This window comes from Poromitra crassiceps (genome assembly GCF_964638095.1).
Source record: "Poromitra crassiceps genome assembly, chromosome: 28".
Classification (NCBI taxonomy): Eukaryota; Metazoa; Chordata; class Actinopteri; order Beryciformes; family Melamphaidae; genus Poromitra; species Poromitra crassiceps.
In genome coordinates, this window is record NC_139651.1 from 105,885 (window position 1) to 128,798 (window position 22,914).

At 44.3% G+C, this 22,914-nt stretch overlaps 2 protein-coding genes across 2 annotated transcripts; both read right to left on the reverse strand.

Annotated features, from left to right (window-relative positions):
- Positions 1 to 14: 14 nt before the first annotated feature.
- Positions 15 to 4,719, reverse strand: gpalpp1 (GPALPP motifs containing 1). Its single transcript, XM_083662403.1, has 7 exons — positions 4,614 to 4,719; positions 3,309 to 3,438; positions 3,125 to 3,238; positions 2,675 to 2,930; positions 2,056 to 2,220; positions 1,846 to 1,953; positions 15 to 1,289 (listed from the first exon to the last, which is right to left on the reverse strand). Exons 1-7 carry the CDS (start codon positions 4,696 to 4,698, stop codon positions 1,071 to 1,073), a joined length of 1,077 nt encoding a protein of 358 aa, XP_083518529.1. The 5' UTR covers positions 4,699 to 4,719; the 3' UTR covers positions 15 to 1,070.
- A 5,408-nt stretch (positions 4,720 to 10,127) lies between these two features.
- cyp27c1 (cytochrome P450, family 27, subfamily C, polypeptide 1) lies at positions 10,128 to 21,331 on the reverse strand (the record flags this gene model as incomplete). Its single annotated transcript, XM_083662441.1, has 9 exons — positions 10,128 to 10,247; positions 10,446 to 10,649; positions 10,874 to 10,952; positions 11,627 to 11,793; positions 15,418 to 15,581; positions 16,343 to 16,552; positions 17,346 to 17,545; positions 19,621 to 19,811; positions 21,047 to 21,331. 9 exons carry the CDS (start codon positions 21,329 to 21,331, stop codon positions 10,128 to 10,130), a joined length of 1,620 nt encoding a protein of 539 aa, XP_083518567.1.
- Positions 21,332 to 22,914: the final 1,583 nt, after the last annotated feature.

The window sequence follows — 22,914 nt, forward strand, 5'->3', positions numbered from 1 at the left end:
TGAAAATAAAATTTATCAACTTAAAAAAAAGTAGCTAAAGGAGCTTATGACACAGAAGTAGATTACAAAGCTACATGGGAAACAGAGGGTTCAGTTCATGCAGTACAACTTATATCACTAAGGGTTTTATTTTGCAAATAGATCATTCCTTGGCATTCCAAGGCTTGAGGCATTAAAAAGGATGATGGCTTTTATGTAATGATGTGACAGAAAGCAGTGGTTTGGTTCACTGATCCAACAAAGCCATACCTAACATCTGAACATGCCAGGATTAGGCCTATCTGTTGCCCCCCCCATTCATTTAATTTCTGTGATTCTTTTTTTTATAACCATCTCATGGGAAGCTACATAAGATAAGCTATACCAGCAGTTTTCTTACACATCAACACTTTACATTTGCCGGAGGCTTAATGACATGATGACCTCCCATAAATGGATACGTCGTACAAAAGTCGGACATGTCAGACTGCGTTTACATGTGGACATGAGTATCTCGGTTTACGAGGCTTGTCCTAGTTTTGATCATATTGGGGATATGGCGTTCACAATGGAACTCAGAGAAACCTTCTTTCTTTTATTTTTGTCACAATCCCTTCGTCCTGTAGTCTGTATACTACAGACTTGAATAGGTCAGTATTTCAATGCTTTACTCCCGTCTAAACTCCCAAGTATATTGAATTCTTTCATCGCCGAAAGACAAAACTGTGAGACGCTTTCATTTGAGATTTTCTGTCACTTGGCTGAAACGGTGCCTGCGCACGTAGTTGGCAGCAGTCAGAAACCAGGATAAGACGTATTTACATGCAACAGCATCCCGGTTTCTTTCGGAGTACTCCAGCTAGCATCATCGGGTTTCTCAAAACCGGTATAAGGGCTTATCCAGGTTTCTGACCGCTTCGTTTAGTTCAGCGCACAACCAAACATTTCACCCAACGAACCAGCGTCCAGGGAAACAGTAGAGTCCATATTATACCAACCCTGGATAAAACGTACACCCTGCACTTTGCACACACTATCTGGAGGTCGACTCTGCGCGCTCCTGCAGGCTGCAGCCCTCCTGACGTTGCTATTTACAGGAACATGCGGTCTTTGCTGTGGGAGAACTTCGTGTTCAGTTCTTGAGACTTCTTCAGCAGTCGCTCCTTCTGCGCGTCGTCGAAGCGGTTGACGTGCAGGTCGTTGTCCCGATCGAAGGGCCGCCTCTCCACCGGCTCGTCGACCTTCTCCTGCGCCTTCTGCTTCATCTTCTTTGTGTGCAAAGATATCAGGGACTCTGCGCGCTTTGAATCCTGACAAAAAGCATCGGGAAGTGATGGTGAAACAACAAGTCATCACATTTTGTATTAATCATATAGAGAGCCAAAGTGGAACGTCACTTCCTGCTTCAGCACTGTACCAGAGATTTTCATCCGCCATTTATTTTCCCATAGACATTTTGTAAAATGCTTATAAAAAAGAGTTTTACTGGTTCAATCCAAACGGTACAGATATATTTAGAAACAGGAGAGATCGCATAACATTTCTCTCAAAGCGTAAAAAAAAATGCGGGTTTAAAGAAAATACGTTTTCAATGTTGTTGAAATGTGTTTCTTAGAGAAAATGTAAATAGTGAAGTTGATGCCTGCATGGATTTCTTTCCTTTCCATCAAGGCAAAGTGTGGTAACTTTAAACAATCTAAAATATAAGATAGTTTGGATTTGTTTCACACTTTTTTGGTCACTGCATATTTCCATTTGTGTTATTCATAGTTTTGACGTCTTTACTATTATTCTATAAAATAGTAAAAATAAAGAATGTTACGTGTCCAAACTTTTCTCTGTATTTTGGACAGTAGCAACACTTACATTATATTTCGACACCTTCTCTGCCATTGCCACGTCCTTGTAGGACATTTCTGGGACGCTGTCTTTCTCTTTCTCTTTCTCACCCTTCTTCTTTCCCTCAAGGTGCTCCTGTCAGTCAAACATCAAACCATGAGAGACAGGGAGTCAAAACATAGAAGAAATATGGAGACAGTTATTTTTTAATTCATCAGCGGGTTGAGGTGTTCCTACCATGAGCTTGCGCTCCCTGTCTGCGGGTGTATCGGTCCACATGGAGCGGTCTTTGTTCTCTGGACCCGACTTCTTCTTGAAAGTGCGAGCCCCCAAGCCGATGTGCTGCAGCTCTGGCGGGAGCTCCGTCATCCACGTTTCTCTGGCCAGCACCTCGGGACCATCCTGTGGACAAGATATACACACAAACACAGACACACAAGAGAGGGGGAATACTTGTTATTCCCTCACTACATCCTATATCCCCAGTGCCAGTCTGAGTTTACCAAATCAAGACCTAAACCTAAATTAGCTATTCAGAGAGAGAGACCTGAATCAACTTTTGTTTTGTACAGAGACAATATTACAGTATAAACGCTGCTATTCCCCTCTACTGCTAATTTTTGGGTCGTATTCTATTGAGTGTGTACAGTAAGTATTGTAAATATTTTTAAGAGCTTTTTAATTTCTATTTGAATTTAATTGATTTTATGTACACTGTAAGACTAAGAGGAACGGTATTTAATTCTTGATTGTACGCAAGTGCAAGAAAAAAATTATAATACAGAACATCTTGGATTTGATTTCAGCGTTTGTACCATGTGTAGACTATGCATATGACAAATCAACTTGAACTCACATCTGAGGTCAGCTTCTCCTTCATCCTTTGCGCCCTGCGCTCAAAGTCCTGAGCCACGGAGTCCTGGACAGAGTGTTTGGGCGGCATGGGTCCGATCACATCCTCCTCGTCCTCTCCGTCGCTGCTGGACGCCTCGGCCTGGTAGCCCGGCGGCAGGGCAGGCCCCGGGAACCCCTCTCCATCCGAGTCATCGTTATCCTCCTCATCCGCTGCTCTGCGGAAGCCTGGGGGCAAGGCTGGGCCCAGCACAGGCGGCCTGAAGGGGGCGAATAGTTCTAGTACTATTAACACAAGATGATTGAAAAGTCCAAGATAATTTGTTTTCTTTAAGCTCTCAAATTGATAGGGGATTCTTGGTTTGATCAGACTTGGGACTTGACTTGAGCTGATCTTGACTTGAAGACTTGAAACTGACTTGGTTAGACCTCTGTCTCGAGTTGCTTTGCTCACCTCTCGGGTGAACTCTGTTGCTTCAGAAATCCTGGAGGCAGAGCTGGCCCAAAGAAGCCATCATCATCATCATCATCATCATCATCGTCTTGCGCTTTCGTCTCCTCCTCCTCCCTGCACAAACGACATTATGTTTAGCTGTGTTCAATTTTGCTTACTTTTATTTCCAGACTAATGAACCTACCTCCCCGTGGGTATATCTCCAGCTGTATGCCTGGTCTTGGCTCTCTTGAACACCACCTCCTGCTCACTTTCATCCGAAGAACTGGACGGTTCTCCCCGTTTGTAACCGGGAGGCAGAGCTGGACCAGCGACTAACAACGTCAATACAGGAGAAGAACAATCAGCAAAGAACGACAACAAGGCAACAACTAACGTTATCACTGTTTAACGTTACTATCCAGTGGTGTAGTCTATACACAGGTTACAGTATACGTACGCAGTAGTATACCCACTAGGAAAGCTCCAGGGTTTGAGTATACCCACTTAAAATTGGGCAAAGATACCTAACAGTCTAGTTTTGTGACAGTTTCAGGCCTATATGCACTGTATCTCATTATTTAGAGAGAGAGAGAGAGAGAGAGAGAGAGAGAGAGAGAGAGAGAGAGAGAGAGAGAGAGAGAGAGAGAGAGAGAGAGAGAGAGAACGCAACAGGGGGAGAGAGATCTAGGTCCCCTTGGTCAGTGATTATGATTATCAACCTTTTTCATATCAAGGACCCCTAATTTAGTCGACATCAGGGCAGCAGACTCTATATAGATGTCATTTTGTCCAGAGTTCCATCTAGGTAGAGAGATAACAGTGAGAGAAAACTATGATCAATTATATTTTGTAATTTGTATTTGTTTATCCATGACAAGCTGCTGCTATCTGCTAACTTGCACCATGTATGATGTATGTTCTATGTTCTATGTTCTCTATGTTTTATGGTGTGCTGATTGTGCCACAATACGTAACATACTGTATGTGATGTGAAGAGAAGCCAAAGACAAATTTCCACTAAGGTGGACAATAAAGTAAATCAAATCAAATCAAAACTGTCATTCATCTACATTACATTCTCTAATTGTCCTAACTTGATGTAGATAAAATAATAATGAAATAATAACGTCAATTTGCAGGGGACCCCCAGGAACAAATACATGCCTTCAGGCAGACCTTACATGTATTTGGTAAGCCCTTCTCAGGAACGCTGGTCCTGAATCCTGGATTCATGTTGTATGATCTGAATATACCAGCGTTCCCTGAGAAGGGCTATAGTATCCAGTGTGGTCTGAAGTATGTCAAACAGCAATATCAGGCTATGTTGAGTGTCTATGGGATGGAGGGGAGTCGCATTTTTCCAAGCCTTGTCTGACTTTGAAAACCCCTGAACTAGAGTAGACTACACCACTATCCAACAACCAGTCTCGTGAAACACCGACTCAACGGGCATGGCTATGGTAGCCTTTTGATTCCATTCAGAAAATTAGGCAGAAACTTAACTTACATCCCTTTTCATCATCTGAATCTTCATCGCTTGATTTTCTGAACGTCGAGGGCAACGCAGGTCCGACTACATTATCGCACGACATATTTATCACGGAGTCACTCAGTCAGTCACCTCTCTCCAAAAACACAAAACAAAACAAACGGATCCTCAGGACGAATTTCACCATTTCCCCTGGAAGTAAATAGTGACATTCTTCTTCTTCAAATTGGCTTTATGGCGGATGGCATCCATAGGAGTTGCATTACCGCCATCTACTGGATAGTCTCCACCGTGCTAAGTGCTCCCATATATCCCCCCCCCCCCCCCCATTATAACACAATATACATTTTGTTGGCTATTAAAATGAATCTTGAAAAGGTACAGAGCAAATATTCTACAATTGATATTCCATGTTATGTCATGGCTCAGTGGTTATGACTGTAGTATGTACTATGGATCTATAGCCGATTTGAGCTGTTGCTTGGTCATGTAGGCTTACACTGCCAATACTGACTTTTTACAAGTATTGTGGGTTTGTAGCCCTTGACAGAAAATGACACACACTGTTTAAAAGAATCATTCCATGATTTTTATTGGCTCCCAGTTTCACTGGAACTGCAATATTTATAATAACATTTATTTGTATAGCACCTTTCATACACAACATGCAGTTCAAAGTGCTTTACATCAATGGAAGGCAGATAAAAAGATACAATTCATATAAAAGAACAATACAAATGTGCAGGTTACAAAAAGGAAACAGGAACAGAAAGACACAAGAGTGGATAAATAGACTTATGAATGTTTCCGTTTTCCTCTACTATGCAAACCAGTGTGACCCATGAAAATAGCACACTCCACACCTCTTCGCTCCCCCTTTTCAACAAACTGTTCAATAACATACAATATCTCTCTCAACAAATCATGATTTAAAGTGATAATACGGAAGATTTCAGTTTTGTTCTCTTGGGTGACACCTATTGGTGATTAGTGGTAATTGCAGGTGAGATCCAAACAGTGTTATTATGTGACATTACTCAGTTTGTTCAGCCATAGTAAACACCTGTAATGCTAGCAGAGACCAGAAAAAAGTAGCTTGTTATCCTACTTCACACAAGAGTTGTCAGGAACCTACAGTAACCTACAGAGTGAGTCTATTGTGTTAGCTCCGCCCACTCTGTGTCACCACAATAACCTACAGAGTGAGTCTATTATGTTAGCTCCACCCACCCTGTGAACCTACAGTAACCTACAGAGTGAGTCTATTGTGTTAGCTCCACCCACCCTGTGAACCTACAGAGTGAGTCTATTATGTTAGCTCCACCCACCCTGTGAACCTACAGTAACCTACAGAGTGAGTCTATTGTGTTAGCTCCGCCCACTCGGTGAACTTACAGTAACCTACAGAGTGAGTCTATTGTGTTAGCTCCGCCCACTCTGTGAACCTACAGTAACCTACAGAGTGAGCCTATTGTGTTAGCTCCGCCCACCCTGTGAACCTACAGTAACCTACAGAGTGAGTCTATTGTGTTAGCTCCGCCCACCCTGTGTCACCACAGACACAAAGTTCATAAATGCTGCAAAACTGAAAATGCAAAGGCTTCCATCAATGAGCCATAGGCTCAATCATCATTGTGTTAACTCACTATCAGATAGATAGTGACTTAACAGACATTTATTTACATGAAAATCTTCTGTATTATCACTTTAACCAAGCTTTTGTTGCTTGTTGTACTCCTATACAAACAATAAACCAGAGAGTTTGTAGAAATGTTTTCTTTTAATCTTTGCATATTATGTGACACACCAGATAAGTCATTACATTTCATTATTTATGCCCTGTGTCACACTGTGCTAATTTGCTAGCAGGGACGGGCAACTGACGGGTCGCATGTGGCCCCCGTCCTCACTCAGTGTGGCCCTCTAGTAAAAAAAAATAAAAAATATCAAAGTTAATTTAGAAAACACAGGAAGCATGTCACATAGCCTGTCAACACTCCCCATCATCACTGTTTCTCCCACTGTGCTCCCGATTGGTCATTTCTCCTGCTAAGCTCCCGATTTCATAGTGATACTGTAAAACAAATGGCTGTAGCGAAGTTTCCACTATCACATGAAACTAGAAGACACTACACTGTTTCCAACTATGTCATGCTAGCAGCTAGCTTGTCGGGAAAGGGGCTAAATAATGCTGCAAAGTTAGGCTAAATATTGCGAGGGGAAAACTGGCATGGCCATTTTCAAAGGGGTGCCTTGACCTCTCAGCTGAAGATATCTGAATGAGAATGGGTTATTAATAATAATAATAATAATAATAATAATTGATTGGATTTATATAGCGCCTTTCAAGACACACAAAGCGCTTCACATATCAGGGAAGGGGTTCTATGCGTACCCACGAGTCTCCCCTTTACAGATAAGGTAGTATTTTTTGATAGGGTAGCCCAACCCTTAGGCCACTAAATGCATTTGAATATGACAAAGAGAAATGCTGGCATACAGTAATACACTTTGATGACATATTTAGTTCTTTATATGGGTTATCTTACTTTGTCTGCAGGATGTGGAAAAAAACACAACAAAAAGCATGAGCCAAAAGACTTCCTGTTGCAAAATCTTTCAGCCAACATTAATGCCCTACTCCTTTGTGATCCTATGCATAAACCCGTTTAATAATTAACTGCTTCATGTCAGATATACTTTGATGGAAAACATGCAATGCCATTTAAGTGGTTTAACACCATACATTACAAACGGCGGGTCTTCAGTACATTCAGTGTCGCCCTTCAAAATTCTCAAAGAATCGCTTTCTCAAACTCAGGGAGGAAAAAACACAATGTGATGGAGTCATAATCATTGAGGCCATTTACACCTGGCATTAACATGTGTTTTCTGTCATCAGATTGCAATCAGATTGTGCCTGACCACTTGAAAGTACAGGTGCAAACGCCGTCAAGACACATTGAAGACAGATTGCAATCTGATCGGCCAAACCACCTCCGGAGGTGGTCAGGGATGCATTGTGTACACATTGAACACAAGCGTGAATGCAATGTGTCCTCTCAATCTGGATACAGCAACTTTATGCGGATTGAGAGGACTGCAGATTGCAATCTGATTGCAATCTGATGGCAGAAAACGCATGTTAACACCAGGTGTAAATGGAATCATTGTGTTTGAGTGTGCACATGCGTGCACGCTCCTGCGAAAAGATACAGTGTAAAGTATTTTGATTATAATACACTTTTCCCACTCACTATTTTAAATAGCATGAATGGAAGGAGTAACAGTCCAAACACATTGTTGTGGTTTTCAGTAACTACGAACAATAAACAAATACAGAACAGAGCTTTTTGTCTTTATAGTACATCGTTGTTCCAGTACAATAGTTTGTGTCCTCTTCACTAAAACACATGTCTTGCCTGAGTAAAACCTCAGTCACAGACCTGATCCAACAGGGAAGGCGTAGTAAAAAGATGTGTTCAAACCCTCTAATAGTGACAAATGTAAAATATACAGTAGAGCTTAAAGAGAGCTGGAGTGAGCGTCTAGTCCTGCCTGTAAAATATACAGAGTAGAGCTTAAAGAGAGCTGGAGTGAGCGTCTAGTCCTGCCTGTAAAATATACAGTAGAGCTTAAAGAGAGCTGGAGTGAGCGTCTAGTCCTGCCTGTAAAATATACAGAGTAGAGCTTAAAGAGAGCTGGAGTGAGCGTCTAGTCCTGCCTGTAAAATATACAGAGTAGAGCTTAAAGAGAGCTGGAGTGAGCGTCTAGTCCTGCCTGTAAAATATACAGAGTAGAGCTTAAAGAGAGCTGGAGTGAGCGTCTAGTCCTGCCTGTAAAATATACAGTATAGCGTCTAGTCCTGCCTGTAAAATATACAGTATAGCGTCTAGTCCTGCCTGTAAAATATACAGTATAGCGTCTAGTCCTGCCTGTAAAATATACAGTATAGCGTCTAGTCCTGCCTGTAAAATATACAGTATAGCGTCTAGTCCTGCCTGTAAAATATACAGTATAGCGTCTAGTCCTGCCTGTAAAATATACAGTATAGCGTCTAGTCCTGCCTGTAAAATATACAGTATAGCGTCTAGTCCTGCCTGTAAAATATACAGTATAGCGTCTAGTCCTGCCTGTAAAATATACAGAGTAGAGCTTAAAGAGAGCTGGAGTGAGCGTCTAGTCCTGCCTGTAAAATATACAGAGTAGAGCTTAAAGAGAGCTGGAGTGAACGTCTAGTCCTGCCTGTAAAATATACAGAGTAGAGCTTATAGAGAGCTGGAGTGAACGTCTAGTCCTGCCTGTAAAATATACAGAGTAGAGCTTATAGAGAGCTGGAGTGAGCGTCTAGTCCTGCCTGTAAAATATACAGAGTAGAGCTTAAAGAGAGCTGGAGTGAGCGTCTAGTAGGGGTGGGGGAAAAAATCGATTCACCTAAGTATCGCGATTTTTAATGTCACGATTTTTTGGATCGATCTTTTATTCCAGAATCGATAATCGCAAATTAAAAAAAAAAAAAAAAAAAAAAAAAAAAAAAAAAAAAAATTTTTTTTTTTTTGGGTGCTTGCAGTCAGGCCACTCACTGAACAGCAGGCCAGGCGCCGCCTACTGGTTTACTAGTGGTTTTATTACTTTATTAGTTAGTCTGAAGTAATAATTACACTTCAGGGTTAAAGTGGGTGCATCTCATTGTAAAATTGGACCCAAATCTGGCTTCAAACGGCCCAAATTTCACGCGCGTTGGCCCATATCGGCCTGGCCTGCTTGGTATCTAATGCCCGGCCTGAATTATGATCCCAGTCCGCCCCTGTTTTTAACTATATCGCCCAGCCCTACTCATGATATATAATATACAGTCTCTAGTGTATGATTCAACTTTTCCCATGTTCTAATCTAGTGTAAAAAAGCAAACAAACCGAAAAAATAAAAGAAAAAAATAAACAAAAATCGCAATAAATCGTAATATCGAATCGCAATAATCGTAGAATCGCAATAATCGTGAATCGCAATATATATCGAATCGGCACCAAAGTATCGTGATAGTATCGAATCGGGAGATAAGTGAATCGGCACAGCCCTAGCGTCTAGTCCTGCCTGTAAAATATACAGAGTAGAGCTTATAGAGAGCTGGAGTGAGCGTCTAGTCCTGCCTGTAAAATATACAGAGTAGAGCTTAAAGAGAGCTGGAGTGAGCGTCTAGTCCTGCCTGTAAAATATACAGAGTAGAGCTTAAAGAGAGCTGGAGTGAACGTCTAGTCCTGCCTGTAAAATATACAGAGTAGAGCTTATAGAGAGCTGGAGTGAGCGTCTAGTCCTGCCTGTAAAATATACAGAGTAGAGCTTATAGAGAGCTGGAGTGAACGTCTAGTCCTGCCTGTAAAATATACAGAGTAGAGCTTATAGAGAGCTGGAGTGAGCGTCTAGTCCTGCCTGTAAAATATACAGAGTAGAGCTTAAAGAGAGCTGGAGTGAACGTCTAGTCCTGCCTGTAAAATATACAGAGTAGAGCTTAAAGAGAGCTGGAGTGAGCGTCTAGTCCTGCCTGTCGTGAAACTGCAGGTTGATGGGAGCGGCAGGGCAGAGCAGGCCGTGGGTTTTGGCTTTGACATCAGCAGTGGGCGAGGAAACGCCTATGTGGAACTTCTGAATGAGCTGAACAAGGAAAACAACACACAATTGTCAATCAACCGGTATAATTCACTGTCATAATGCAAAGTCAAGTGGATCTGGTAATGCTCTAGAATAGAGCGTGCAACTTACAGGGTAAGTACGGGGTACAACATCTGGACGTAACAGGGTAAAGTACAGAGTACAAGATGTGAATTGATGGAATCAGATTGAATCCCGTACCCTTGCGAGTGCCAGGTGCATCTCCAGCTCTGCGATCCTCCTGCCGACGCAGCTCCTGATGCCGTGGCCGAAGGGGATGGAGCCAAAGTTGTCGACGCGATCCGCCGCGTCTTTCCGTACCCAGCGCTCCGGCCGGAAGTCCGAAGCACCAGGGAAATATTCCTCATCCAAGGATGTGGCGTAGTGGCAGAGGGCCAACTGAGTCTAACCGAGCGAAGAGAGAGGAAAAATGCGCGTGTGGTGTAATGAAAACAGCTGGCTGTTGCACATGCATTTAATATGAGTAATGGCGGATCATGTTACATCTGGTTCCACTGTAATGCTTTTGGCTGATTCTTAAAGACAGCTATTTTCTTAAAACACATGCACACTAAGCGGACCCGCATCTACGATGTCGCCCCGGAGGCCACGTAACGTATCACTCTCACCCCTTTGGGGATGAAGTATCCGCCCACCGCCAAGTCATCCTGGGTGATCCGTCCGTTGCCAGGGAGAACTGGAAAGAGCCTGCTCCCAGGGAGGGGCACACAAAGACTGTTATTCAACAGCCCCTATATACATTACTCTGCTTCTCACAAAGTGTAACTCCAAGGTATTATGAGAACGAGGGGGAAGAGACAGAGAGGGAGATATGGACAAAGGCATCATCTATTCTATAGAGAGCCAAAGTGAAACGTCACTTCCTGCTTCAGCACTGTACCAGAGATTTTCATCCGCCATTTATTTCCCCATAGACATTTCGTAAAATGCTTATACAAATAGTTTTACTTGGTCAAACCAAACAGTTCAGATATATTTAGAAACGGGAGAGATCGCATAAAATTTCACTCGGACTAAAACATAAAAAAACAGCGGATTTAAAGAAAATATTTTTTCAAGGTTGTTTTTTTAAGTTTTGGTCCGAGTGAAATGTTCTATGGTCTCTCCCGATTCTAAATATAGCTGAACCGTTTGGTTTGAACAAGTCAAACTATTTTTATAAGCATTTTACAAAATGTCTATGGGAAAACAAATGGCGGATGAAAATCTCTGGTACAGTGCTGAAGCAGGAAGTAGGCGGTCACTTTGCCTCTCTATTGCTACAGCAGTTCAGGTGAAAGCAAACAAAAAAAACATAACAGCATGAGAGACAACAACAGATAGCGAGTTGGGAGAGTTGAGAACCTGCATGCATCTGCTACCTGAGAGTCTCTTTCACCAGGCCTCTGATGAGAGGCAGGCGGGGCACGTCGTCAGCTGTGGGGACGGTCCCCTGTCCCAGAGTCCTCCTCACCTCCAAATAGATGTGCTGCTGCACCTCGGGGTGACGCGCTAACAGGTAGCTGGCCCACGACAGAGTGAAAGAGGTCTAGGAGATGTAGAGTGATGAGAGAAACGGAGAGAGAAGCAGACAGAGAGTATATTATTATAATTTTATTTATTTATTTTAATTTTCCAGATTTTTTATCCCATCTTTACCCCCCATTAGTGCCAATTTTAATTTATTTATTCTGGTTGCTGCTCCCTCCTCTGCCGATCTGGGGAGAGCCAAAACTAGCTCCATGCTTCCTCAGAGACATGGGCAGTAGCCAGCCGCTTCTTTTCACCTGACAGGGGAAGCTTCAGGGCATAGCACGTGGGAGGATCACGCTATTCCAACGAGTTCCCCTCCCTCCGAACAGGCGCCCCGAACGACCAGAGGAGCCACCACTTCAGCGACCAGGATATAGCATGTTTTTGGTGAGGGGTTCCTATATGAAGGAAACCCCCAGGGGGCACGGGGAGAACATGCAAACTCCACACAGAAAGGCCCTTTTTGACGACCCCCCCCCCCCCCCCCCCCCCCCCCCCCCCCCCCGGGCGGTGGGCACTCGAGGACATGCGGACGGGCACGCACTCCTTCAGCGCTCACAGCGTCCCAGGTGGGAATCGAACCCAGGACCTTCTAGCTGTGAGGCGACAGCGCTACCACAGTGCGCCACCGTCGCCCCCGTGTATATTATTTTTTTATTAAGACAATTTATTGATTGCTCTATTAAGGATGGGAATCATGGTTCATTATATCTTACATTAACTCCAGTACATCCCCATAATCACCACCTCTCATCTCACACTCTCCCTTCCTCTCGGCATCATTTTCATTTCCTCCTTCCTTTATTCAAACCAACCCCTCCCACTCTCCTGTGTCTTTCACTGACTTATCTCATTGGTCATAAGTGTCCTATAGCTGTTTTTCCCCCCCTGACTCAATGAGAAGACATGTGCGCGCGCACGTCAATACCGTTGGAATTTCTACTCGGCATGTGGGCGAATGAGCAATTAAAAAAAACACCATACCATCATCCCTGTGTTCATCCCTACCCCCTACTGACTATGCATTACCACACCGCACGATCTCATCTTGGTTCTTAACCAATTATCATCCTCTCTATCTTTCCAACCAGCCTCCTCACTTTTACACCCATGCATTTAAATACATATATGTGGAGATCTTGTTATTGTAGCATCACAGTGAAGAGACCACCATAGGAGGCCATGAGGTCAACGTCGCCCAGAACACTGACTAAGGATGTGTCGCGGGTGGTACCTGTGACATTTCCAAAGATTTTTGTGTGTGTGTGTGTGTGTTTTTACAGTATAGCTAGTATGTATATGGCATACATACTGTGTGTATATTTATATATATGCATACATACTGTATGTTTTTGTTGAATTGTTTACACACCATGCAAGATTGTTGTTTTTAGTGTCTTATAAGCCCATGCGGGCTGGGCACCCTGTGTGCATGACACTTGAATAAAATATCTATCTATCTATCTATCTATCTATCTATCTATCTATCTATCTATCTATCTATCTATCTATCTATCTATCTAGTAGACTTCAATATGGGAGGACTTTTACTGCATCGGGACAGTTCAGAACGTAGTGGCGGCGGGTGAGTTTTAAATCACAGAGAAATATTTTTTGAATTGAATAATTTTGTGAGAGATGGCCTCTCTGCCGTCACACACACTCCCCCATCCAAACCCCCCAGTTGTTCTTAATCAAGCCCAGCTGGCACCGACTCTGGCAACATCTCAGACAAAGCCAGAGAGGAATCATATGATGAAGACCCATCCAAACACAGCTGTACATGACCCCCCCCCCCCCCCCCCCCCGCCCCACCACCTCCGGTTCTCCTCGCCAACCCCCCCCCTACATCGTCTGTCCTTCGTCTCACGCTCGGCTCAGCTTCCTCCCCCGCCCCCATCCTTCACGCCAGCTACCCCTCCTCGCCTTTACACTTTGTGGAGAAGTGTCCCTCTTCCTCAGCCTCCCCGCGTCACCTCTGGGCAGCCCGGGCTATAACTCTGTGCTGTGGCTAACGTGTCCTGACAGCTCCTGTGTGTGCCGACGAAAGGCTCATGCACCATGAGGTCAGGTAATGGCTCGGCTAAGCCAACCCCCTGCCGGGATGTGGCCGTTGCAACAAGTTCAACAAAAACACACACACCCTTTCATCACACACACACACACACACACCCACACACACACACATGTACACACACACACACACCACACACACACTTTCATCCCACGCTCCATGCAACCCCCCGACCACCTCCATGATTCTCCTTAATCTGACAGCACCCAAAACAAATCTGGCCATAACTATACACACACACACACACACACACACACACACACACACACACACACACACACACACACACACACACACACACACAGGCAAGGGTCAAATAACATTTCCAAAGATTTTTGTGTGTGTGTTTTTTTACAGTACATCCTTAGAGTAGACTTCAATATGGGAGGACTTTTACTTTTTAAATATACTTTTACTGCATCGGGACAGTTCAGAAGGTCAGTGGTGTTCGAGTGAAAAGTGAGTTTTAAATCACGGAGAAATATTTTTGAATTGAATCATTTTCCGAGATCGCCTTTTCTTCTCTGCCACTCGCGGGATTTTCATTTATGTGGCAAGAAACCTCCCAACAGTAATAATTATTTGAATTCAAAATTTGTATTATTAATTATTAATGTGTGACCCACATACTGTATGATGTGGAGACGCGCGCACACACACACACACGCACACACACACACACAGACACACACACACACAGACACACACACACTGGCCTAACACAGATGTCTGGTAGAGACCAAGACAAAAGCGCCCCCTGTGTCGCTGTAACAGGCAGAGACAAATGAGAAGAAACTAAATCTGAGTGAGAACAACTTTGTCAGTGGGATACTGTGTAACCCCCCGATTCAGTACTCTGACCTGACGCTGGCACAGCTACACAGGCCTCCATGTGGCGCCAGAAACCCAAGCCTTGAAACTCAAAACTCCACACACACACACACACACACACACGCGCACACGCGCACACACACACGCACACACGCACACACACACACACACACACACAGATAATTCAGAGTGCCCCCGACACCCCGTTGAACACACACTCACTGCAACTCTACACAATACTGGACGTTCGGGTTCGAGCCCCGCCCCGTGTTACCTCCGGCTTGGTCGGGCGTCCAGACAGGCACAATTGGCCGTGTCTGCGGGTGGGAAGCCGGATTGAGGGTTAGGTGTCCTGGTCGCCGCACTAACGTGTCCTCTGGTCGGTCAGGGGGTGATCATCCCACTTGCTACATACATCCTGCCGGTGAAACTCCTCACCGTCAGGTGAAAAGAAGTGGCTGGCGACTGCACATGTACGGGAGGAAGCATGTGCTACTCTACAGCTCTCCCCAGATCGGCAGAGGGGGTGGAGCAACGACTGGAGGAATTGGCAAAGTACAATTGGGGAGGAGGAGGGGGAGGGGGATGCAAAAAAAGTTGATAAAAAATACACACATTGACACTTCTCCCTCAACACACACATACACACACACACACACACACACACACACACACACCCGGGCACATACACAAACACACGGGCACATACACAAACACACACACACACACACGCACCGTGTCGACCCCGGCCAGCAGCATCTCCGTCATGTTGGCATAGATCTCCTCCAGGCTCATGTCCTTGGTTACCAGCATGTGTGTGAGCAGCCCCCCCCTCACCTGCTCCCCCCGCTCCAGCTGGGCCTGGATCTCCACCAGCCTCTTATCAACATGGCGCTGGCCTGGGACCAGACGAATGGAGGGAGAGTGAATAAAGAGAGAGGGAGGGAGAGAGAGGAGTGGATGCAAGGGAGACGAGGGAGGAGAGAGGAGGACTGCTTATGTAACACAGGGACCGTACTCCCTCGCCCGCAGCGTGGCCTCGCCTGCTCTAATAGACCCTTTTCACAGGGGCCATTTTGTGTCCAAAGGGCAGGGTAAACACAGGTGTAAGCAAAACACTAATGAGGGTTTCCAACTTCCATGATTGGAAGTTGGAAACGCTCATTAGTGTTTTGCTTGCACCTGTGTTTACCCGGTCTTTTGGACACAAAATGGCCCCATGCACTCACAGATGACATCACAATGTCTATGACATCATCAGTGATGTCACAATTGCTCGGGTGTAACCAAAAACCACAATTGCTGATGATGTCACAATGCCTATGACATCATCAGTGCCTATGACACATCACTGATGATGTCATCGACATTGTGACATCATCAGTGGGACAAAAATGGAAACAAACAGTGCAGGAGATCATTTCTAAGCTAAGCTAAGACTTTATTTAATGACCACATTCATTCTCTGTGTCAGAAAAACAGCAAATCTTAATATGAGTACACGCCTATTGAGGTGTAAGTAGTCAATTCACTGGAAACAACAGTGGCAACATCTATATTTAAAGTGATAATACGGAAGATTTACATACATTTATTTAGATGAAAATCTTCCGTATTATCACTTTTTTAAGAAAAGTTCTCAAATAAAACAACGACTTACTGAATTTGAAGAGGCCGTCCCAAGAGTTACAGAACTCCTCCCATGGCTTGGGGATGATGGGCCGCAGCCACTTGGGGATGGCCCCTGCGTACATGGTGGTCTTAAAGGAGCTGAACATGAGGTGCAGTGCACTGATGTAGTTCTGAGTATCCAGAGGGATCTCCTTCTCCAAACAGCCCAGCCGGCGCTCGTACAAAATGGCTGATATACCTGCAAAGACACAGGTAGGGAAGAGGTACGTCAGTGAAATAGAGTTGCCACGGTCTTTTCTGTGCCACTGATTCTTTCCCCAGACGAGCTGCTGCAATCCTTTCTGCCACAGGACTTTGTCATATTGACATATAAGAAGAATCACTGGAGTCTGTTCATGTTAAAATACGTTTTTTTTCTGCATAAAAATGGCAAGGAGATGGTTTTTTTCCCCTTCCATAAAAAGTACAGTGATGACAATTCTCGCAGTTGCCTATATGGAATGTCAGCGCTTGCCAAGTATCACTATGTGAGGCTGAGAGCTTTTACAACATGGCCTCCGTTGCCCCTCCCTCTGGCCGTGATGCCCTGAGATCTCTAAGGCCACCTTGGCAGTGCCCTGCTACCAGCCTGCTGCTGACAGTTGCTTTAAAAGCATCAGTGGTCTCAGTTTAATGGAGCCTAGCTGCCCGATGCAAAGGATGTGTCATTGAATCGTTTTAACACACATTTCAGAAAAGTCGCTCCCCATGATGTCAATAGAGCAATGGCTTTTGTGCCCTAAAAAAAGAATTGCAATGCTGAAGGCCAGATGGTCTTGCGCCCCTAAAATAACGAAATTCCCACCCTGGTACAGACACTCGTTTGATTCATTTGACCAACGAGTTTATCTCTTTCTCTACCTCTTCCTGCCCGCCTTCCCTGCCTCTCCTATCCTTCCTTATCCAACGTTCTCTCCTCCTTCCCCTCTCAACTCAAACCCAACCTGCAACCAACCCCAACCCCCCTCCTTCGCTGTTCGCTCTTTACCAACCCTCCATGGCATATTTGAAGAAGAGGTCGTTGACATTGTGCACGCTGGCTCCGTCCGCTTCCTGGCTGCGCAGCATGCACACCTTCTTCACCAGGTCGTCCACCACCTGGTTGACGTCGTCGGAGAACACGGCCACGTCGCGCGGACGCATGATGAGCTGTCTGAGCGCGCTCCGCATCTTCAGCCAATCCTCTCCCTCGCTGGACAACAACAACAACAACATGGAGAAGACAAGATGAATTGTGAGCTTTCGCAGATATTGTCTTCCTTGAATGAAGAATTCAAATATTGAATATTTATTTATTATTATTAATGTATTCATTTATTTATTATATAGTTGTGTGAAATGTTGTGCTGTACCCACACACACTCTGTCATCAACACATAGCGTACATATGTGTGCAAAAACACAAAAAGTGTAATCGTCGCCATCCGGGTAATGTAGCGGTACTACCAACACGAGGGTCGCAGGTTCGAGCCACCATGCTACCTCTGGCTTTGGGCGCACGTCCATACAGGCACAATGGCCATGTTTGTGGGTGGGAAGCCGAATTAAGGGTAATGTGTCCTGGACTGGTCACTGCACTAGTGCCTCCTCTGGTCGGTCTGGGCACCTGTTTGGGGGGGGGGGGGGACCTGGGGGGAATAGTGTGATCCTCCCACGTGCTACGTCCTGCCGGTGGAACTCTTCACTGTCAGGTGAAAAAAGTGGCTAGCGACTGCACATGTTGTATCGGAGGAAGCATAGGCTCTGTTTGTTTGTTTGTCTGTCTGTCCCACTGATGACATCATCAGTGATGTCATAAATTCACTCACTCACACACACACACACACACACACAAAGTCCCAGTGATGATGTCATCAGTGATGTCATAAATTGTGACATCATCAGTGATGTTAGAGGCATTCTAACATCATCAGTGATGCCATAAGAGGTTGTGTTGTCATCAGTGATGTCATAAAAGCGGTTGTAACATCATCAGTGATGTCATCCACCTCATTTTTGAATGCCCCACTGTAAAAAAATGATTGTGGGTACAAGGTCTGGTTTAACGTGACTTATTGTTGCAGCTTGCCATTTCCTTTGTTATACTCGGCTGCAGACCCGAATTATAAACCGGAAACTGGAGTACGTTATAAAAGTTATAAATATAGTCACGTTATAAACAACTAACCAACGCTGGGGGTCCGTATGGAAACAGTGTTACTCGAAATGGGTAAAAGTTAAATCAATTTGGTCATTCAGTGGCGTTTTACTGCCATGTAAAGTAACTATTACGCTAGCCGCTAGCATTAGCCACAGTAGCCGACTACCCACAATGCATTACGTTATCCCAGCACCCGAACGACACGGCTGTAGAGCAGAATGGCTCTGCTGTAAAATCCTCATAGACGTTTTTTTTGTCAAGTTAAAACAGTCTATTACACCGGAAGCGGAAGAAGCACCCAACAGGCATCATGGCAGGTAGAAATAAGGTGGATAAGGGTCCCACTGATGATGTAATCAGTGATGTCATAAGAGCAAATTCAAGTCCCAGGGGCAGACACTGAAAGAAGTGGGAGTCTGGCTTCAGACCCCCCGTCTTCAGCCATGGACAGCTGTATGTTGCCAGCTCCAGGACAGGTGATCCAGCATCCCTGAGGAGCAGCCAGGGCGAGGCCGCGTATAGCGGCCAAGCTGCATTATGCGGGCTGCAGGGCCAGCTTGGCGAGCTGCAGGGCAGGCGAGGCCGCGCAGCGTGCAAGCCTAGGAATCGAGTGTGCATTGCGTGCAAGATGCCTAGTAGGAGAACAACGGGGGTGAGGGTCCAAAAAAAACGTAATCATCAAAAGGTTAATAATAGGGCTGTCACGATACACTCATTTCACGATACGATACGATACACATATTGGGTTCACGATAACGATAGGATACGATATTTTAACAATATTTTTTTGCGATCGATTTGTAAGTTGAGGGGGCATCCTCCACGCTAATTTGAGTAATTTCACCATTTTCATCCTCCGTGTCTGTAACGTCCCTCGTCTGTTCAAACAAAGCAATGTAAAGGAGAGCGAGCATGCAATCAGATGCAGATCAGTGCCACCATGTTCAGCTTCTTTTTCTCACGATATGAGATTTCATCTCAATGATACATATTGTCACGTTTTGATATCGCGATATATTGTGGGACGATATATTGTGACATCTCTAGTTAATCATCATCAAAAAAGGGTAATAATCCTTATTTGGAAGTCACTAGGTGTCAACAGTGAAAGGCAGAACGGGACTCACGCTGAGATCAGGCCTGTGGAACGGCCTCTCATGTCTCTGTACTCCTTCCAGGACTCCATGTTGGCTCTCTGAGGGGCCACACCCTCCGCCCGCAGCACCTGAGCCACCAGATCCCGATCTGCAACCGACACCACCAGCTGGGGTCCGAACCGGGATTTGAAAATCTTCCCATACTTTTGCCTGTGCTCATTCTATAAAGCAATAATGACCACAACACAATCATCATTCTCTCTGCTAGATATGAGAAGTAGTCATATTTCACATTTACCGCTTGACACAAATTGAAGCAGATGGTTAGGAGGAGCTGGAGCAAATCCAGACCTGGAAACCTCATTTTCAATCAGCTTTCACGTGACATTCTCACGGCTCTGCACTGCCAGGCCACAGCTCTTGCTCTCAATCAAACTGTGTTGGGTTGAACTGTAACACAAGCCATTCTTAAGCCCAACAATGTAATTTATTATGCTGAGTATTTATATCATAAATTTAGCCTACAATACATTACTGAGCTTAAGTATGAACCCTTATAGTAACAATGCATAACTGGTCATGTTCTACTTTTCAACAACATTATTGCAACATTATTATTGTTAATATATTACAGTTACCGTATATATACACACACACACACACACACACACACACACACACACATTTTCTTTCTTTTCTTAGTGATATTTTAATAGATATTGTTTTTATTATGAATGTCAATCCACCAAAATTGGCTGCATTATTCTGATGCTTCCAGTCACTACTTTTCTACCTAAAGCCTAATGTTCTACAAACAAAAATCTACAATCAAGGAACTTTTTGCCTCTTCGTAATTATCAATAGAACAGGAAAAACGGAAAACCTGCATGCCAGTTCTGACAGTAGATCCTCCTGAGGTCAGCTAATATTGAAGGAGTAGGCTATGCTTAAAAGTGATTGCTTATGTATGTATCATTCAATATCTCCAGAGGATCCCGTCTGTAAGAGTTAAATCTTGTAGCCTACTACCAGCATCCAAAAGTACTGTAATGTTGTAACAATGTTGGTGGACATCTAATTTTGGAACATTTTTGAAATACTGTTTGAAGTGCACTTAAATATATATATATATATATATTAAAACAACTTAACATAAACTTAAATTAAACAGGTGTGAATATTTGACTATGTAGCTATTAAAAGCTCCCTGGGTTAACATAGCCTACTTACCTACACTGCACTGGAGCAACTGACCAGTGGCCAGACTCCTGGTGCGCTTTTGCGCAAGTCCGTGCCATTTTACGCATAGGTGGCAACAACTGCTGGCGGCTTGACTGATATCAAATGTGCCAATGGGACAAAGGCCAAAGATACGTCCTTGAATATTTTCATCTACACGCAGGCCCCGGGCCGTCGGACGAAGGGACAAACCTAAAGGTAGACAGATGAGTATTACCTGGATTTCATGGATTCTGCTAAACCCGTCTCGCCAGAAGAACTCAATCAAGTTGGATGTGGTGCTGGGTCCGGGCATCTCCTTCAGGGATTTTATGCTGGTTTTCTCGCCGACGGCCTCCGGTGTGATCAAGGCGCTCTCTTCTCCATCCGCAGAGATCCGCAACGCCTCGCTGGGCGCTGACTTGTGCAAGGCGCGCAAAAAGAAGAGGGACAGCTGCCGGTTTAGCGGGTCGCTCTGCAAACTCCTGCAGGATACTTTTAGAACATGGTTCAGAGGTGCCATTGTCTCAATCTTCTCTTGTTCTCTTGCTTGAAAAGTTGTGATCAAGTCGCAAAGTCTTTCAACGCGGGAGTTCACATCTGCAAAGGCATGTTCCTGAAAGCGCTCCTCTGCGTGTGGTAATGTAATGTTAAGATAATTTAGGATTGTGTTGTGTGTGGAGTGGAGTACTTTTAAAGAGCGGCTTGTGCAACCTAAAGGAGCGCAAGAGGATTGGATGTTCGCTTCAAAAGAAGGGAGGAGTGGGCGTTTCCCCAAATCAAGCTGTTCGCTTCATTCTTCTAAAGGAGTGGATTACAACACGTGCCAAAACACAGCAGTTACATCACCAATCAATCAAAGCCAGCCCCGCCTCCCCCAGAGACAGACAGGGGGGATAGAGTAACATCATGTAACGTGAAGCCATACTTATGGCAATAATTCAATGTAAAATCTCTCTCTAGATTAATATGGAACAGTAAAGAATGTGAACATTCAGTATTCAAAACCCTATATGGACATAGCAGATTCTTAATGCATGGTAGACATTTTCTATAGATCATTACCATCCCTGACAGCACAATGAAACAGCGGCAACTCTCCCTCTCACCCTCACAGACATGCACAGAGTAGAGGCTGAGGAATTCTGTTATAGACTGGGATATTAGTCTAGTCTAGTACCTATAACCATAACCTAGGCCTAGGCGACTAACTTAGTCTAGTCTATAACATATTGTTAGGGGCTCATCAACCTTTGGAGTTGATCTTGAGTTAGTCTGTTTCAGCTAGAGATGCCCACAAGTCATTTTTTGCAAGTCCAAGTCAAGTCTGAAGTCTGAGGGGCAAGTCCAAGTCAAGTTTCAAGTCCCTATGGTCCCATGTGTAGGCCTGACAACCCTTGGAGGTATTGTTACACACCCTTGGGTGCCACACCCTGAGTGCACCAGCTGATTATCATCACTGTATGACAAACAAAAGACCTAGCTCATTCATTGTTTCTGTAAATCACCTTGAGAAAGGCCAGTTTGGCCGAAACATGTCGGTGGAAGCCATATTTTATTAAAGGCTTTTTAAAATATTCTTGAAGAGTTGCCTTGGACTTCCTTTGTTTCTCCCTATGGATGAGCGTTCTATCATCTGCTAAGAACACTGCATTGCTAAAACTGGGGAATGCAAAGCATGTAGGCCTACTGTTTTATCCTCACTCCTTATCTATTATTTAGAATACAGTAGCAGCAATTAGAGATGACATTAATAGACATTTCCTTCCATGTTAACGCACCAAAGAAATCAAAAATAAAATGCAGAAAAATAAAGATTGTTCACAAGTCCCAAACCTTCAAGTCCAAGTCAAGTCTCTGAGGACGAGTCTCAAGTCACTGTGTCTGTGACTTAAATGCGACTCAAATCCAAGTCGCCATCTCTGGTTTCAGCACTGTTTTTTAACCTATATTAACCTATTATTTTTTGCTTTCAGTCTTTTTCCCGGCTTTACTCTGACAAAAGCAACCACTCCACTCTCTACCCCGGACTGCTTTCATTCACATTGATTTTACAACCACTATTTTTCCACTTAGTGATAATAAAAAAAGCCTCCTCCAGAACCA

Coding starts and splice junctions, on each gene's coding strand:
- gpalpp1 (XM_083662403.1), bottom strand. CDS start 4,698: ATGTCGTGCGATAATGTAGTCGGACCTGCGTTGCCCTCGACGTTCAGA. Junction 3,439..4,613: donor TTCAGATGATGAAAAGGGAT/GTAAGTTAAGTT, acceptor TGACGTTGTTAG/TCGCTGGTCCAGCTCTGCCT. Junction 1,290..1,845: donor AGAAGGTGTCGAAATATAAT/GTAAGTGTTGCT, acceptor GCTTTTTGTCAG/GATTCAAAGCGCGCAGAGTC.